We start from the raw sequence: 18,874 nt of genomic DNA, 5'->3' as shown, positions 1-18,874 counted from the left end.
TGTAATTATGAAGAAAATCCATCATTTCTCGTTCCTTTTCGGTAATTTTCAAAAACTTGGCAAAGAATGGTGGGGGCGTGATCGTAATAGTTTCCGTCGTTTCGTTGCTTTTGGAATCGGGAACGGTGTCACCTTTTTTTACAGCAGACGTATTATTCAATGTGTTATTTATCTTATTTGTTTTACCAAATCTTCTTTCGTACGATGATTTTTTATTCTCGCTCATCAAAGTTTTGTTGCTCTTTTTCTCTACTGTAAACCTTTTAATCCCTGTATTACTTGACGCAGCTCTTTTCTGAAACCGCGCCTCGTAAGAAGCTTCAACAGGCTTTTCTTTATTGACATGTTCTTCTTGTTTGACAGGTTTGTCATGTTTGACAGGTTTTTCCTGTGCTGGAACTTCATCCTCTTCCTCCTCATCAGTCAGGTCTACTCTTTCAACTCGTACCAGTGTCTTCTCTTTGCTTTTTCCTCCAGTACTTCTTGACTCTTTCAACTTTTCCAGAAGAGAATGTTCGTGTTGTTTCATTCTCCTACTTTGTTCTCTCTCCCTGTCGACATATTCGTCGACTTTTTCGGCGCGCATAAGTTCCCTGTTAGCTTCTTCTTCGGATACGTTAGCTTTTCGTAAAATTTCTTCTGCGATCTTTCCAACTATGTCAGAAGGAGGCAAGACGTGTTTTTTGAAATCATGCGTCTTCTCTGCGCGTGTATCATTATGTTGTTCCTCCACTCCAGTCATCAAATGTGTGTGATGAATAGTTCTGTTCTGGTAAAAATGGAGTTTTTCAACTTTTTCAACTTTTTCAACAGTAACGTTAACAGTCTTTCCATCATCTTCTTCTTTTTTATTTTTCGTATGAAGATCACCAAGTATTCTTGAGGTCTCATAAATTGACCCTGTGGAAATTAATAAATGCGATTAGCAAGAATTTGATAAAGTTCAACGTACTATGATACAGATTAAGAGCGGTAAAGTAATCTCAGATTAATTTGACTTTCTTTCACTTCGCTTGGTGATTGGTCGAAAAAAATTTCGTGCCACCACCTTTGCCAATCCGATGGAAAACGACTTGGTCGCTCGCGTGCTCTTTCTCGCGCTTCAGACAGTTTGCTCGGTTTTTATCCTGAGCTCTCGTTGCCACGTTTCAATTTTTCCCTTTTTATCTGGTTTTCCCTCAATACTACTTTGGTTTTGGATTACCGCGAGAGTCAATAGTGCTATGCGCTCTAGGCAACGTTCTAGCTAAATACAAGGAAATCAAAACTGATAACTCTCAGCATTCGCATTTCGTGGGCTCGAACACGAATTTAGAGTTCCACCTAGTCACAAGTTGAGAAATATAGTTACTACTTTTAGCTACCACGTAAGAGGTATCTACCGAAAGACTGAAGGTTCTTAAAATTTTATTATATCATTTCACCTGGCTATCAAGTTAGTTGTTTAGTTCTGCTTAGTTTCCTTGCAATTAGCTCACTTTAGCCTGTTTCTGGTTAGTCCTGTTCGCAACTGCTTTCCCGTCTCACGTCTCTTTGGCTAAATCTGTCGCGTAGCGGGGCAAGCCAATCTGCTATGAGTGGAACCCTCTGTAAATGCAAATGCTTTTCGTAGAGGAGTTCTCTATTGATTGTCGAAAGTAACCCGAGATTGCATTGATTTCGTTTTATTTCACTCTATGATTGGTCCAGAAAACTCGCGCCACTCTCTAAACCAATCAGATCCATAACTAAAACTAATCACGACTTTATCGCCCGAGTTTTCCCGCGCTTTAGGCCGTTTGGTTGTTTTAGCTATGAACGTATTTTCCTTTCTTTTGATTGGCTGTTGTGACTATTTTAATTGGTTGTGGTTAATGACACCCAATCAAAAGGCGCTCTAATATGATCACTTGATTGGATAGTCACTGTACAGATAACGGGGCCCTCGATCGATTCAAGATTTAAGATTAGTAGTTACTGAAGATGTGGATGTGGCATGATGTATTGCTATATAATAATTTGGATATATCAACAAAGTTGAAATGGTAAATTGGCCACCGTGACGATTACAAAAGCTGACGTTTCGAGCGTTAGCCCTTCGTCGGAGCGAATAGAGGAATTGTGGGTTGTGTGTGCTTTTAAAGGCAGAAAATGGAGCTACGTTATTGGTGGGAACATGGCAACGAGAAAAACAAGAGTAAATTAGTGGAATGAAAAGCGTTCGTTGATCCCTGTGGGATTTAGACTGCCGGTTTGAAAGATGAGCTTTTGTTCAAGATTTTTACGGCTTTCCGTGCTACCTAAGTGTAAGGAAAGACCGCAGATTGCTATATACCTTTCTGTTTTTTCAGAGGTGTTGTCATTTCCAACGGTCGCTTTGTCTGCACGATAACGGAAGCGACTACCACTTCTGCTTGTGATTTGGTACCTAGCCTGTCTCGGTCCAGTCCACTTAGGAAGGGAAACGTGTAGCAGACAGAATTTCCATTACAGTACGAGTACAGAACCACGACTGTGACAATCACAAGGAAACTTCCCAGGCACAAACTTCTCTTCGTCTGTGGCTTCATAATGGATCGGCACCTGTAGAAATAAATCACAGATAACTTACAAGATCCCTTCTGCTCCGCATGAAAGTAGCTTTTCTCCTTGCTTCATCCGTGGACGCTTAAGAGTGACTAGCATCTAATTTCTCCTTAGAATGTCAACCTCGAATCATACATTGAGGTCAGGAGAATAAAGAAAATGATCACCATCTAAAGAAACTCATGCTTTTTAAACAAATTCTCCTTGTCAGCATCCTTGGAAATGAATAGAGAACAGTATGGAGAACATGCTTACTGATGCTGGCTGCAACGGGTTAATACCTCTTTTGTTTAGTTTTGAGAACTTGCCTACAAGGTACAAAGGGTATGACTCCGATTAAGCGAAAGGTTTTTTGGATCAGCATACACAACACCCCCAGTGTCCCAGGAAACCAGGGAAAAGCTCCATGGCTCTCTTTGATCAACCAACATCGCGCACCGAAGCATAGCGTGCAACACTGCTAGTTTGCTTTATGCTAGAAATATCGAGATATCCCCAATCTAAATATTGACTCCAAAAACTGGAGGCACGTTGCGCTAATAACCGACCTGGCGGTGTTGGTGGTCTACGCATCTTAAGGGAGAACTAAATATTAATTTTTTGGGGGGAGAATCTAAGTGTAAATATGTATTATTTTAAGTGTTGACTTCAAATATCACTTGCGGTGAGAGGAGATTTAAAATCAACTCTTTCCAAAGGACAATCGTATAAAGTAAGAACTCATTTGTCATTTTTCGCGAGCGAGGATGAATTGTTCAAATTCATAAACACAAAATTTTAGATTTTCTCTGCTGATCGCACACCTATCAGTCTCACCAGTTTACTAAAGTTCGGAAATTTTCTTTACTTGAAACGACACGTATACGGTATACGTAATAATCTACCGATTTCTCAGTTCCAAAAAATAACACAAAATGGTACATTTTCGTAATGAAGAAATTAAAATATGGTAAGCCAGGTACAACACTACAAAATAGAGTTCTGTAATCTATGCTACGAACAACTTGTGACCTTGCAGTTACAATCTTCCAAATACAATTTGAATCTGTGGTAGATGTTTAAGTCAAGACTCGCTGAAAGTCCTTCAATACTAGTTAATATTTTGTCAGCGCAGGTTTTGTTCCGTTTGAGTCACAAGTTTCATATCATTGTTGTAAAAACGAAAACAAACCTACCCGAAACAGGCCGCTCTCTTGATCTTCCGGTACAAACAGAATGGCAGAATAACCCCAGTTATCGTCACGTACCAAAAAATCCTGAGTATTTTAAAAGCCAAGGAAAAACTGATTCCATGAAACTGAGGGTCGTCCGTCTGCTGAGAAAGAAATTATTTTCAAGCCTTTTCTCAACGCTATGGATATTTAAATCTCTTCGTTAATTTCGGAGCAATTAGACGATCTTCAACTCAATTTCTTGTAACCTGTTGTGTCTCTTGAATACTCCACCGGTAAAATCAGCTGGTATTTCTGTAGACGCTGGCGGGTGTGTTATGTCAGAGGGCGGAATTATTAGACGCATGCTCCATGTTTTGTTCCTACCATTCTCGGCAAATCTTCGGTAAAGTTCGGACATTTTCCGATTTTAAAAGTAGGTATCCCCGGGGCCTTGCTTGTGGTAGCGTTCAACTAAGGCTAGGTTACCTGGAAAATTTAAGGATGATTCTGCACTCCTTGTTTTTTCTTGAAAACTGGAATCGAAAAATCCATGCGACATGAGAATTATGGTCGTTCTTATCGACATTTGTTCTCGCTCAACCCGCCAGAGCTATTTTTGTCGTCATCTCCTTGTAATTGGAATCGGACCAATCCGGACATCCGGTTGTGTTTTTCAAGGACTCCAGAGTTTTCATTCTATCTCTTCCGATTTAGCGAGCCGGATAGCACAATTCAGTAGTTTGTTTGAATTGAATCTTCCTTCTCTATTTGAACTCAGAGATGTTATAAAGATCTCATTTCTCGGTCCATACTATAAGTTACGAAACCTCGATTTTTCTGTTCAGGATTTCAGTATAGCTTGCACACTTCGTGCACTTAGTGTACTTAGAGTACCCAAAAGACTACGAGCATGCAGTCCCTCCTCTACGGCGAAGTCCGTTGCGCACGTCAAACAAAAAATTAGAGAAAAAAATTAGTGTTAGCGCGCCACGGGGAGCTCTGGGAGTAAGGCGCGGCTGACCAACAATAACTTCTTTTTTCGCTGATTCTCTAAGAGTCACGTGACAAACTTCGCTGAAAAGGAGGAACTGCTCGTGGTCTAGCGCACCTGTTGATAGCAGGAATACTTTGTAAGCTCCCTGAATGGACTACCCTGAATTTTACTGGTATAATTCGGCCTACGCGTATTTTTTTTTTCTGAAAAAGGCGTCGAATCCGATCTATCAGGTACGCACGGCATCGTTAACCCTAGATCTAAAAATAATTCCCATGCACCTTCTTGATGTATTCTTCTCTAAATCCTACCTCTGAGAAACTGAGTGTTTACTTCATCATGGAAAATAATTCTTTGGTTCTCATCACCTTTCTGCTTAGGAACGTGTTGATATTGTAATTATAAGGAGAAATTGGTTTTTAATCACTCACTGAAGTGAAACAGTTGCGCGACGCTAGTCCGGATGGAGTCGTTGTTTCGCACGATGGATAAAAAAAGTTCACGAAACGTAGTGACTAAAATCATCACGTTTAATGCGTTTTTTTTTTTTCCACTTTTCAAAATCATTTCTAGTACTTAGATACCTTTTCAAGTCAGATGAGTTCTCGTAAAACAATATTTAATTTCAAACTTGAAAATCTGTAGCTAAAACTATACGGACCGAATACCATTTCCATAAACATAGCAAATATGCCTTACGTGTACACTCGATGCAAACTTCTTTCAAACTCTATTGAATTAGCCGGACAACAAAGAAAACTCTGTTTGCTCAAACAACGCTACCTTATCAAAACAAAACCAACGTCTTCCAAGTATTGAAACCTGAACTCAGAATAACTCCCGAAATTTTTGCAGCACTAGCCGGACCGAAGAAAAACAGCTCAAACTGCCATTAAGTTGGAAATGTCGCTCTCCTATATCAGCTACGGACCTAATTACCATGAATATTAAGTGGTGAATACTACAGTCACTTACGTCTATGAAGCCTTTGATTTTCCCCCTCTCACGTAACATTACCGGTGTGTTTGGACCACATGCCAGAATAAACGTTAGAACATTACGAAGATGCAAACATATTAGAGCGGTCGACAAACCTAAAAGTACGAGACCACCCGTTTCAGAAACGCGGTCGGTTTGCTCAGTTAAAATTTGCGTCCAAGGTATTACGGTACAACTGGTATCGTCCCTTTCTGGTGCCTTAACTTTCACTCTGTGTTTTTCTCCATCCAAGTGTATTATGGATACCAGTGTAGACAACAGGATAACATAAAACCCTTAGGCAAACCTGCGATGAGCATACCAAACGGGTATCTTGCAAGAGAGAGCCTTTCGGTTAAGCTTCATAGAACTTAACGCAAAATAATCGAAACATCCAATCAGAAAAAAAAGGGAACTATCACAAGGAACCAATAAGAAATCACTGTAAAAACACGCAAACGTAAACGCAAGTCACCAGGTCGCCATTGGTTCTAAATTTTCATCTGATTATTTGAAAGACGGGCGTGTGTCTTCTAGACCGATCTCTACGCTTATTAAAGGAGGAATCCCGTATAACCTCCAACATTCGGTTGAAAATTGCTCTATCGTGAAGTCATTTCAGTTCTACATGCAAAGAGTTATCTTTTTATATACATACATTATTTTTAATTCTTATTAAAATGTCTGTGCAATTATAGTTAACTATATTGCTGCCTACAAAACAGAGACCCCCGAAGAATAAAAAAACTGATATTCTAAGATATGACATAGTACTGACCCTGGAGTTACACTTAAGTTAAACGACTGGGATTTGAAATCTATAATAACAAAAACAGAATAAAAAAAACTGATATTCTAAGATATGACATAATACTGACCCTGGAGTTACACTTAAGTTAAACGACTGGGATTTGAAATCTATAATAACAAAAACAGAATAAAAAAACTGATATTCTAAGATATGACATAGTACTGACCATGGAGTTACACTTAAGTTAAACGACTGGGATTTGAAATCTATAATAACAAAAACAGAATAAAAAAACTGATATTCTAAGATATGACATAGTACTGACCATGGAGTTACACTTAAGTTAAACGACTGGGATTTGAAATCTATAATAACAAAAACAGAATAAAAAAACTGATATTCTAAGATAAGACATAGTACTGACCCTGGAGTTACACTTAAGTTAAACGACTGGGATTTGAAATCTATAATAACAAAAACAGAATATTCTACTCTTAACTATACTTTTACAATAAAAATTGGCGATAAAATTTTGGAAAACATTACACGACGTTTCGACGTTTCCAGAACGTCATTATCAAGTGAGAATGAAATAAGAAAAATAAGATATATGTAGATGAGAAAATGAATAAATTGAGAGTCATTGAGAGTCAAACAAAGAGCTTACCCTCAAGGGAGTCGCTCTGGGTGTTTGAATTACGTCTTTTTGTTCTTATGTGCAACATTTCGTTGACTAGGCAATCCCATTTCGTGCTGCATTTTTTAAGCACCCGAAATTTGGCTCTCATTGAGTAAGTTAACGTTCCCATGAGCATCTTTCAGATGACGACCAATGGCAGAATATCGATGATCAGCAATGCATTGAAATAGATGGCGTGTCGTAAATATATTGTTATAAATGCGATTTGTGCGATTCAAATTATGTTCGATTTTTATTGTAAAATGTTTTGACAAATCTTTACTTATTCGATTTAACTATACTTCTTGAAAAGTAATAACATATTTTTGTCATCACGCAGTCATACTAGTTTTCACATTAGCTAACAATAGTTTGTCAAACTAGCGTGTTATATTAGTTTGTTACACCAGTTTGTCACACTAGTTTGTCACACTAGCTAGTCACACTAGCTAGTCCCACTAGCTTGTCATACTAGTTTGTCACACTAGTTTGACACCCTAGTTTGTCGCCCTGGTTCGTTGCATTGGTTGGATGTAAGATATCTGTTGAAATTTGAAATCGTCAGCCCAAAGTTTAGTGCCTGATGTTCGGACACAGCCTAATTTAAACAGTAAGACGTTGTCCTCACACGGATGTCAGCATATTACACCTCCTTTCTCGTCTTCTTTCATCTCGACGTCATTTTCCGCTTTACCGTTCACTCCCGTCGATGACGTCACTTGGTTACTAACCGGAAGTGACGGTGTTATTTCACTGAGTCTAGATTGTTCATTGAGTCGCTGTTCTGCCTCAGTTGCTTCCTCAAATACGTCATGAGTTTTTATGCCTGCCATGCTTTCGCGTTCCTCTTTCCGTGCAAGGCGTTCAAACATGTTCGCTACAGGAAACAGGTTAGTGAAGAACCATTAATTTGACTTTCAGGGGGGCTCGTCGAAGATTATTACGATTCTAACCTTCATGTCTATTCAACAAACTTCCGTTGATGGCAAAATCACGGCCACACTAGAAAAACATATAGTATTCGCATACCGTTTCCCTGCGTTTTTTATTTTGGAGAATTTTGAGTGGGACGGGGGAGTGAAACACGTAATTGCAGACGAGTGACCTTCCACCACAGGGACTGTGAAAAAGAGCCGGGAGAGGGCCAGTACAGCCTGTTAGTTTGCCATCTAAAGCCGGTTACTTTGGCCTCATTTTACCAAAATTGTTCTTGAAAAAGTCGTTCAATTATGCTTAATTTACCACTCACAGGTTTGGACATAAGGGTCGATTCCAAGTTCAGAATTTGATCTAAAGATTGCGAACTTCATGAAACGCCTGACCATTTTAACTGAATAGCTTCAATTCTGTGTTTAATGTTGTCATCTGATGAAACAACATGGCTAACACGTGAACCTGGCTGTCTAGTATTTCTTTTTTTCTCGCTACTTTTCAACTCATTGACAGACCTGGGTAAATCAGTGAAGGACCTGACTACGGGCATAAAATTTTCGCGTAGCGGACAAGTAGCTCCTGGTAAAAACTTACCGAAAATAACTCTCTCCTTGGCCACATGATGTTTAATTCTGGAATTTACTGCGTTTAACTGTTGTTGTGCTTCTCTGTTGCCGGGCTGGACTTTAAGCACAAGTTCAAAGTCTTTTTTTGCCAGATCTAAATCATTGATGGCGGCTCTCGCCTGTCGAAAAAAAAGTGATAATACATAGTAAGATTACTTCCACACTACCATACAAATTGTCATGAAATAAATTAACGTCATCATTTACATACATGAAGGATATAGCGCTCCATACAAGGGAAATATAACAAGGAGCCAATGAGATAGCAGAGTAAAAACGAGTAAACTGCGTAAAGCGCGGGAAAACGAGTACCGGTAAACTGCGTAAAGCGCGGGAAAACGTATGTGACGAAGGCGCCATTGGGTTAAGTCTTGCATCTGATTGGTTGAGAGACTGACGCGAGTTTTCTGGACCAATCACAGAACTGAGTAAAGTGGGTTTTTTCATCTCGCACCCATACAAGAGATATAAAAACATCTAATATCTACAAACTTGTACTTACTTTTCCTCTTCTGAACAAGGCCTTTACATTATCTTTCTCAACTTCAAGAGCCTGTGGAGCGATAAACACGAAAAAAAAGTACCTTTGAGTTAAACCATGGTGACAATGATCATCTTCTTGCCAATTAAATGGGCGCAAGACGTTTGATACAAGCCCAACTCTCTTTGCTTCACAATGGAATGACCCAACGATTTGGAAGGAAAATCTGGCATTCTCGATCTACTTAAAGATTTTAGTCCCATGCACCCTTCCTTGTCTAAAAAATAAACTTTGACAAGAAACGAAACCCCCAAGAAACACAAAAGTTTGTAAGGATCTAACCGGGAGAGAAGACAGACATAAGTATTCAGCAGGAGTTATATTCTACAGATTATTCTTTTGTTTTTGTTTTTTTTTTTTTTTGAGTTAACAGAAATGTTGTTTGAAAATAATTTTCTTCGTTCTCTGTTCAAATCTCAGAACTTAAAAGTGGAAAGAAACTCAATGACTCCAACTGCCAAGCAAATCTTGAGTTTTACAGTGGAGAGTTGCACAGTCAACGGCAAAGATGTGGACCCACCCCCCCCCCCCCCACATAAGACCTGTGGGTTTGTTTCTTCACTACTTGTCTGAAACCATAATTCTTTGCACAACAGAATCACATATAGCTACAGAATTTCAAGCAATTAAAAAGTTTTTTATCCTGAAATATTTCTCAGCTTAAATAAGCATGTAAAAACGAAATTTATCTGTTTTCCGAATCAAAGTTTAGACCCACCCCTATATAAAAAAACATTTCTGGATCCCCACGTGACAGTTCTTCCGTGATTTTGTGTTTTTCATTTTGACCAAGAAACAGACTGTGCTTTAGTATAGAACAACGTAATGGAAACTTTCCCAGCATCTTAACTGAGAAAGGCATTTTACCTTGTCACATTCTTTAATGCATTTGAAATTGTGATTTAATTTCAAATGACATGCGGCAAGATTAAGATGGCCAGCCAACAGCAAGGGATCTCGTTTCTCTTTTTCCTCATTGCTAAAGTAGCCATCCAACATCCTCACTGCTCTGGCATATTGCTCAGCTGCTATACCAAATTTCTCCTCCTGAGAAACAAATGGATCAAAACATTTTACATTCAGTTTGAAGCTAGTGCTTTTCTCCTTCGCATGGAGTTGCAAAACAGTTGGAGGGGGTCAGACTGTTTAACCAACTGACCCTTGAGGGTGACTAGAATCAAAATTCTCCCACCAACATCACCCCTGAATCACAAATACAAGGTCACAAGATTTGTTCCTAACCATTTTCACTGTATTACCGCAGTAGGGTAGGACTAGAACGGAACATATGCAAACCATGCAAGTAGACCACCCACGAAATCCCACCCCAGGGGAGGACATCCATCACACAGTAATCTCGTGTGTGGGAAATTAAAGTCTCCTACCCCTAACCCTGTAGGAGATGGGACCTCCAAATATTCGTCCCTATCCGGAGAAGACTAGAATATCTAAACCATTTATTGATGTTATAGAAAGGTAGCATATTCTTCTCAGTTATTTTCAGACCTTGAGTGTTGATCCGGCCGGGGCTTGAACCCTCGACCACCTGCACAACAGTCCAGTGCTCTATCCATTGAGCTAACGGGGAGGCAGTTAGAATAAAGGAAATGATCCTGACTAAAGAAGCTCTTGATTGCAATACAAATTCTCCTTGCCCTTACCTTAAAACATGTACAGAGAACAGTATGGAGAATATGAACGCTGATATTTGGGTGGAAAGGGTCAGACAATAAATAACTGCAGCTGTAGGTTGATTCATCTTGTAAAATATATTCTATTATTACACGACTCGGGCAGTCAGAGGGCCAATAACTAAAATCAACCAATCAAAATGCTCTATTGCCGGTCAATATTCTCTCAGTATTGGACCGGGCACTGTCCCAAATGGTCCCGAATGATATCGCACGTGTGTCCCTTTGAACTTAAGGCGTATAATAAATCTCTTATTAACCAAGCTTGCTCGGGACCGTACTGGAAGAATATCGGCCCTCGGTCTTTTTTGTACGGACCTCGCTGCGCCCGGTCCGTACTGTCAAGACATCAGACTGATATTCTCCCTGTACAGCCCTCGCGCTTGGTTAATAAGCTATATATACTAGTCTATACATTAGTAACACTAACCTTGAAATATCTTGTGCCCTTTTCCTTAAGTGACAAGGCTGTTGAGAGTTTTTCTTCATTGCTCAACTCCCAATTTTCTTTGACCTTCAAAAGAAGTATAGTTAATAACATGGTTTTAAATGCAATTAGGTGTTAATAAGCACTTGTAAATTTTTCAAAGACAACAAAATTACACGAGTCCTTCGTGCCTGTACTATTTGTACTCTTAGAAAAACCTAAAGTGCTTATTTACACTAAATTGCATGAGATCTGGTGTATCATTTGCTTGAAAAAACCCATCACAGAAATATCTTTTAGGAAGCTAAGAGTGTATTTAGTAAGTACACATGTATTGATATATGTACTTACATTTTCAAATTTCTTGAGATGTATCACATACTCTATCACAGCATCCTTGGGAATACCCAGATCTGGATTCCCTGCCATTCCAAATCCCCACCTTCCAGGCTTAATCCACACATGTGCTTTTTCATCATCGTTCATTTTCAGAATGGCCTGTTGGACACCAGGGAGAAGTCCTTCCTCTGTACCTAGATAAAAAAAAACATTGGTAGTTACTAATATTGTTGCTAACATTGTTTGTATTTGTCTTGCCACTTTGCAAGACAAATAGACTCAAAAACATTTTTTTTATTGCTTCAGCCAGAATAGTCAACAGCCACAAATAATGTGCAAGTTCCCCCTTATGACCAACTACGTATTTTTTAATAATAAGATGTATACATGTACATAGTAATTTTTTTATTTTATATCTGTGAATACGCAATTCAGTTCATGCTGCGAAGTATTTACCAATAAAGTATCTACCTATCTCTATCTATCTAAGAGACTGAGTGTTAATTAAACAATACAGTTTTTGTTTATGGGCATAAATATGCCTTAAGCCCAACTCAGAGTTATTTTAGCCCAAGCTGCTGGGTGAGGGTTAAAATGACTCTGAAAAGTGCCCAAAGCATTTTTAGACACAAGAACATTAAATGTATTATTGTTATCATCACTTTGGAGAACTTTGAGAAAAATAAAAACTGAAAAAGAAGACAAGGAAAACGTCAGAACAATCATGCAAGCGAGCACGCAGATGATATTACATTTCAGCCCACCAAAGTTTCCGTTTCAGCCCACAAAATGTGCCACAATGCCCCATAAAGTGATGAGAATTTTGGTTCTTTATGTCTTTGTCACTTAAACTTCAGACCACACACATAAAATGTCTCAGCTTGTACATGCAATTTACCTTCTTGCATGAGAAAGGAAACTTCACGATCTTCAAACACTCTGCCCTGACATTTCCCAACAATATGAACTATAGGCCGGGGTAAAGAAAAATAAATCAGTAATGAGATTCTCTGCAACAAGAAAACATGCACCAGCAGCTTCATTTTTAAACTGAGCCTAGATACATATGAACAGTTCTTAATTGTTTTTAGTTGTGGTTCTTCTAGAGTATCAAATACAATAGAGCCCTTTGATTGAAGAAACTCCCATTCCCTGGCTCTGACTCAAACTGAGCATGCATATTGTAGGTTTTTTTCTGGTCCTAAGCAAATCCTTGATAATTCACCTTGAATGCCATTTTGAACTAACATTGAGGGAAGGATATGTTGTGCCCTATCACAAAGATGTAAAACAGTTGTCTTTATCTTTATCTTTCCAAAAAATGACCAAAAATTAATTTTCCCAAACAGCATCCACAAATTATTCCATGGACAGAGCTCTCAAGTTCTGGCAGAGAATCAGATGCTACGGGCATCACTTGCCTGGGGGAGCATAAGAGCATGCTCCCCACAAAAATTGTTCAAAAATGAAACCACTACGAAGAACATTCCTTTACCCTGAGTGGGAATTTCCAACATTGGAGAGAGTTGAAGCAAGTGCCAAGGGAACATGGTGTAAATTATATTTGGAAGGTTAATTGGCAGCAGTCTGCTAACTCAAAATGAACAGTTTAAATCTGAAATCTTAAGTGTGTAAAAAAAATGTTAGTTTCAGCATGAGAGTGGAAGATTGATTTAGTTTGCATGAGTCTTATGCTCATTGCATGAGACTTAAGAGCTCTGCATAGTGTGGAACATCAACAAGGGGATATGGTTTTTCTCAGACATCAAATTCTCCTGACTGAAATTAAAAGAAATGTATGGCAGTGAATGAAATGGTGAAAGTTACAATTATGTGATTTAAAAATTGACCTTAAGCCTCCTATTATAAATCCTAACCTTCGCAGAGGGCACCAGTGTTAGGACAGACATAGCCTTCGCCTTTCTCTAACGTAATCTTCGTAACATGTCCATCTTTTGTGATATCTTCTCCTTTCCATTCAACCAAAGTAATCTCAAACTGTAGACAAGCATTGGGGGGAATCTTGTTTCCACTTCCTTCAGTCCCGTAAGCATACTCTGGTTTGATAGTAAATAGGCTGGTCTCATTGACTTCCATTGTTGCTATAGCAATATCCCATCCCCTGATTACAACTCCTGAAGGGCAAAAATGGTTTTTCATGAGTTGGTGTCCTTCTTTTGGTGGCATGAACTTCTCCAGTGAATAGCTTTTCAGGTGAAGGAAGAAACAAAAAATTGAACTTCACCCATCTCATTACCAGGAGTAACCCAAAAAGGTCTCTCTCTATAAACTTTTCAAGCACTAAGTGAGAGGAAAAATTAATAACATTATAATATAGATCGATTAAATAGATCGATTTCTATAGCGCATTTCCATGTAAAATGCTCTCATGCGCTTTACAACACTGTGCGGGGGACTTTTCCAGACTGCCGGCGGCAGTTTATAATTAATAAAGGAGAAATTTTACAGCTGCCCCCTCCCCCCATTCCCAGTAAACAGGCCAGACCACATCACAGTAATCTTGTGATGTGGGTTCTTTAATGTCCCCTGCCGAAATTAACTAATTGATAGGTGCAGGAGACGGGACCTCTGGCTTTACGTCCTATCCGAGAAGACGAAGTAATGTGAGTGAAGCGTCTTGCTTAAGGACACAACGTCAAGCCCCAGCCAGGACTTGAACTCGGGCCAACTGACCCAGAGTCCAGCACACTGACCACTGGACTACTCACATCTCACACATTAATTCAAAATTATTTCATTCAAAACCCAATTCTCAGTGCTCAGGCTATAACCCCCAACAGAAAAATCACAAAATGGGTATTTAGGGTATTTAGATCTTTAGGAGTGAGTATTCATCTACACTACACTCTCGATTTAAAAATAACCTTTACATAATGTGACAAATATCACTGAATTTATTTTTTAGGTCATATGAACAGATTCATTACCTTTCTTCATTAAAACTCATTTTTCCAGCAGAGAAACTGAAGGAAATCTTGCTGACAGTTCAAAACCCAATTCCATCTGAATAAAAGCTCAAGTTTTTGACATTTCTAATTTAACACTCACTGACAGATGTTATCCATCTCAGATCAGGAAATGAAAGTGAATGGAAATAAAGGCAGATTCATAATCATAGTTTAACCTGTAATCGTTGTGAGAATTTTTAGCTAAGTGCATGCAGTTTCTGGTCTTCCTGACATGTAAAATTAAGCAAATTATTGCAGGGAAGGTTTCTCTTACATCATATCCAGCAAAAACTAATGTGTTTAATTCCACTTGACATAAGCAAGCAGATATAATATCAACTTATTTATATTTTACCATCCAAACATGTCAACGGTCGTACTAAAAAACAAAACATAACAGTCTCATTCTGCAAATTTACGAACATCACATCAAATTTCCACTATTTTCCCTTCTTTATACTCGTAAAACAAAGGCTAATCATACCTTTTCCATGTTCAAACTCAAATGGATCTTTTTTACCGATGTTGGAGTCAAACTCTTCGCCTGTCATAAATTTACCGGAATAATGAACTCGAACTTTACTTCCGATCGGTGGCTTTTCCCCACCTCCACCTGCTACCTTTATAATCTTTCGCACTCCACCATCTTTCTCCGGCGAGATATCTTCTCCATATCTTGCAGAATCGCTTTCGTTATCCATGTTCATTGGGGTACTGTCTGCCGCCATTTTTCAGTATTCGGACGCTGTGTGATCACAAGTTTCGGTTCCAGTCTCTTCAGTAACCCGCAAAAGTCGCAAAAATAACGAAACAAATGTCCTCCCAGATAGACAAAGATGGGAGGAGCAAACGAAAAGACAACGTTACATTTAACCTCTGTCTTCGTATTTAATTTTGCTCTACTGATTAGTTTTATAGGAGGGAAAAAAGTAATAACCTACACCCACGACCTAGTGTTGTGCTCAGATCTTCCACGGCCAAGCGGTTGTAAGTTACAGTTACACCGCAGGATTCTTTTGAGATTTTAGCTAAGGTAGTTATTATAACAGCCGAATAGTTATCATATCAATTTACAAATTTTCAGCGTTTTCATTTTGGGATCAAGCAAGGTTGAATTTCTAAGTTTTTGCCTGACACGATATCAAAATGTTGTCACATAGGTTAAAAAAGTGACTTATCCGCTAAGATTTCGTAATCTTGTATGAGAATAATTACTTGTATAGATATTTATCGTTGTTTATGAGCCCTCAGAAGAAGACTACAAGTTTTTTATAGCCAAACTTGATGGCATGTGTCTTCGTTAGCTTCCGGCCGCCATACTTGTTCCCCTCACAGGGACACAAACACGGCGTCTCCATCGCTATAAATTTGAGTACTATATTCCTTCGAATTATCACACAGACCTGAATCTTTGCGAGACTGTTTTAATATCCATCTTCTTTTATCTCTTGGATTCTTGACTTTATTTGTTGCATAGTTTTGATTATTGTATGACAGCGAAAACCGGAAATACCAGGCTCCATGGATTATAAAGCGCTGAGTACCGGTCTTCTATTTCCCGTGGAAGAAGGTGTGAATAAATTTACTCGGCTTACAATGAGTTCAGAGAGTTAGTAATCCATGTTTCTTACGTATCGGATCGTTTGGATTCCAAATTTTGGGTCACGCAACTACACTCAGTCAAATTTTAACATCTCGAAATTCAATAGCCAGTCATATGATGAAAGATAAACTTGATCCTCGAAAGATGAAGGCAGCACGCACATAAATTCCTCTAAGTCAGTGCCGGCATCATCACAAGGGAAGCGATGGCAACTCTATCTGTCGAGGTCTTTTTTAGGGTGATTTTTTCCCTCCTCCTCATATCATGTATACAGCATGGCTCGGCGTTAGACGCACCACTCAAAAAGTATTTTTTCAGTGACAAAACGCCGTATCATTCTGGCAGCAAACCCATCGAAAGGCCTCCAAACTGCGAACCAGCACACATCAACATGGTAATTCGTCATGGCTCGAGATACCCTGGTAGCTCTCGAATCAAAAATGCGAAAAGACTACTTGAAAATATAAATCGATTTTTCCCTAATAATTCTACCTTTCACTACAAAGGCCTGTCACTTCCTTGGAGTTTCCCGCCCGATGTCCTAAACTCAGCCAGCAAAGAGATGTCCGAACTTGGGACAGAAGAGATGTATTCTATAGCAAAACGTTTCCTTTCTAAGTTCCGCGGTATCTTAAAACACAGTTACTCGAATACTAACTACAGCTTTATCGCCACCGACAAATTGCGATCAAGTCAGAGTGCGATAGCTTTCGCTCAAGGCCTTTTCGAGGGAAAAGGGCACTTGGGCAGCGTAAAATTTAGTCCGGTAGCGGTGAAGTTTTCAGGTTCTTACAACCATGACACTGTTCTGCGAATTTTTGAAGCTTGTCCTAGATGGCAGAAGATTACAGCGAGTAAAAGATCTCAGTCGGAACACCGGAAATTTATGAATGGTCCAGAAATGCGAAAAGTTGTGCGTAAAATCACCAGAAGGTTGCGACTTAGTGGAAAGTATTCTCTTCGTCCTGAAGATGTCGTAGAAATATTTTTGATGTGCGCATTTGGGGTTCAGACCGACAGCGCTGATAGCAGTTGGTGCTCAGTGTTTAAGGACGAAGAATTTAAAGTTTTGGAGTACCTGAACGACTTGAAACTTTACTGGGACCGAAGCTACGGGCGTAAGATTAACTACAAAATGGCTTGTCCACTCTTTGCGGAGATTACGGATAGCTTCGAAAGATTTCTCAAGAAAGGGAAACCTCACGGTATTTTCCGATTTGCACATACGGGAACTGTGATCCCTCTTCTCACCATGCTTGGACTCTACAATGACTCAGTACCACCCCGAGCGGATAATTTTAACGAACAAGCCAACCGAGCATTTCGCATTTCAGATGTAGTACCCATGTCGGCAAACGTTGCCTTTGTATTTTATAATTGTAAGCACGACGGTGCGAAAAGAGATACGGACGAAAAGAGTGATTGCGTTGGCCAATGTCAACAGTCCTCAAGCAATGACAAGAATGGATTCGGAGGGACATTTCAGGAATCTCATATAAAGATACAGCTTCTAGTGAACGAAGCGGCCGTCGCAATGCCGGCCTGTGAAGGAAAAATGTATTGCAGTCTTGCACAGTTTCTATCGTTTTATTCGCATATCAAGGATAACTGTGACATCAACACAGTTTGTAACATACACAGGAAGTGCAAAGCTTATAAGGAAAGTCGACCTACAGATTAACTTTATTTCTAAGGCCTGTAAATAAATGATGGTTGGCCTGAAATCTGTTGGTAGCGCATCTTAATGTTTCCACAATTTGCCTGATACAGGATCATAGTCTCCGTGGCATAATCCAGGTGTTGCTTATCTTTGAACGACCGGACGAAAGCGAAACATAATTGGGAGTCGAGGCGAATCTTCTTCTTCCTTATTCCTTTCCAGGTTTAATTTTGTTAGCCGACAGCGCAAGATTCACGGGAACTTTTGCACGCTTGGAATTTCTTGTGGTCAGTTTAAAATGAGAACAGCAATTTTGAAAGTAACTCTTACGTCAAAGTTATCCTTTGAACATTAAACAGCGGTCCAAACTTTCATAAACTTCCTTTCACTGAGTCGATCAGACGAAGGTCAAAAGCGATTCTAGGCCCTAACGTCGAATAAATAATGTCTCCAAACCGGAACTGTCACGTTTATAATCAAATGAAAACAAAACTGATCCCAAATTGCACAAAATTGTTTTTCTGTTTCCGAGAATATATAATAAATGGGTTTAACCCACTCTCTCGTCTTTGCCTTTCCATAAGACAGATCCTTGTCACGCGCTCTAACACATGTTTGAGGTCACAGCACACATCTAGGGAGGAAGAGTCTGTATTTTAGGGGCCCGATAATTTGGAACTCAATTAACAGAACTTCTAGATGCATAGAAAAAGTTCAGGAATTTAAAATAGCACTGAAACGTAACAAAAACCAGTAGCGGAAAGTTACCTTCATTCGCGGAACTGTTACAAATTCAAACAAGGACTTAGACAACTTTAGAATTTTAACTGTGTACAGTATTATTTTGTATATGTATTTTAATTAATAGCAGGTCCACATCAGCTGTTTAGCTGCCCCCACTGACCTGCTCTAACAAATAAAGACTTACACCTTTCAGTAAGAGAAAATTATTTAATATGCAATG

General features: G+C 39.2%; 3 protein-coding genes across 7 annotated transcripts in view; 1 reads left to right on the top strand and 2 right to left on the bottom strand.

The window, feature by feature from the left end:
- Positions 1-4,121, bottom strand: part of LOC111322994 (uncharacterized) — an 8,673-nt gene extending 4,552 nt beyond the window's left edge. The window contains exons 1-3 of one of the 4 annotated variants that reach the window (XM_088734701.1): positions 3,741-4,121; positions 2,315-2,562; positions 1-900 (exon numbers count right to left, since the gene is read on the bottom strand). The exon at positions 1-900 is cut by the window's left edge and continues 937 nt beyond it. In XM_088734701.1, coding sequence (XP_088590827.1) covers positions 1-900; positions 2,315-2,549 — 1,135 coding nt within the window. In that variant the 5' untranslated portion in view covers positions 2,550-2,562; positions 3,741-4,121. The remainder of the gene's footprint in view (positions 901-2,314; positions 2,563-3,740) is intronic. The other 3 variants (XM_088734699.1, XM_088734700.1, XM_022926244.2) reach the window with 3 other exon arrangements.
- Positions 4,122-5,225: 1,104 nt separating this feature from the next.
- LOC111323002 (peptidyl-prolyl cis-trans isomerase FKBP4) lies at positions 5,226-15,553 on the bottom strand. Of its 2 annotated transcripts, none has more exons than XM_022926255.2 (9): positions 15,132-15,553; positions 13,556-13,813; positions 12,577-12,645; positions 11,691-11,872; positions 11,343-11,426; positions 10,089-10,268; positions 9,183-9,233; positions 8,649-8,799; positions 5,226-7,998 (listed from the first exon to the last, which is right to left on the bottom strand). In XM_022926255.2, exons 1-9 carry the CDS (start codon positions 15,373-15,375, stop codon positions 7,757-7,759), a joined length of 1,461 nt encoding a protein of 486 aa, XP_022781990.2. In that variant the 5' UTR covers positions 15,376-15,553; the 3' UTR covers positions 5,226-7,756. The 2 variants fall into 2 exon arrangements, with proteins under 2 accessions (XP_022781990.2, XP_088590739.1); XM_088734613.1 differs by lacking the exon at positions 15,132-15,553 and adding an exon at positions 14,627-15,087.
- Positions 15,554-16,265: 712 nt separating this feature from the next.
- LOC111323000 (multiple inositol polyphosphate phosphatase 1) lies at positions 16,266-18,846 on the top strand. Its single transcript, XM_022926254.2, has one exon. It carries the CDS (start codon positions 16,456-16,458, stop codon positions 17,929-17,931), a length of 1,476 nt encoding a protein of 491 aa, XP_022781989.1. The 5' UTR covers positions 16,266-16,455; the 3' UTR covers positions 17,932-18,846.
- Positions 18,847-18,874: the final 28 nt, after the last annotated feature.

The sequence above is a fragment of the Stylophora pistillata genome, chromosome 10 (assembly GCF_964205215.1).
Source record: "Stylophora pistillata chromosome 10, jaStyPist1.2, whole genome shotgun sequence".
Taxonomy (NCBI): Eukaryota; Metazoa; Cnidaria; class Anthozoa; order Scleractinia; family Pocilloporidae; genus Stylophora; species Stylophora pistillata.
This window is presented reverse-complemented; position numbering and strand designations above follow the sequence as displayed.

What these genes read in the sequence shown, in the direction of transcription:
- LOC111323002 (XM_022926255.2), bottom strand. Translation starts at nt 15,375, where the DNA reads ATGGCGGCAGACAGTACCCCAATGAACATGGATAACGAAAGCGATTCT. An exon ending in TGAGTTTGAACATGGAAAAG is followed by an intron (nt 13,814 to 15,131) that starts GTATGATTAGCC and finishes TTTGCCCTTCAG; the next exon opens with GAGTTGTAATCAGGGGATGG. An exon ending in AGGGCACAAGATATTTCAAG is followed by an intron (nt 10,269 to 11,342) that starts GTTAGTGTTACT and finishes TTTGTTTCTCAG; the next exon opens with GAGGAGAAATTTGGTATAGC.
- LOC111323000 (XM_022926254.2), top strand. Translation starts at nt 16,456, where the DNA reads ATGGCAACTCTATCTGTCGAGGTCTTTTTTAGGGTGATTTTTTCCCTC.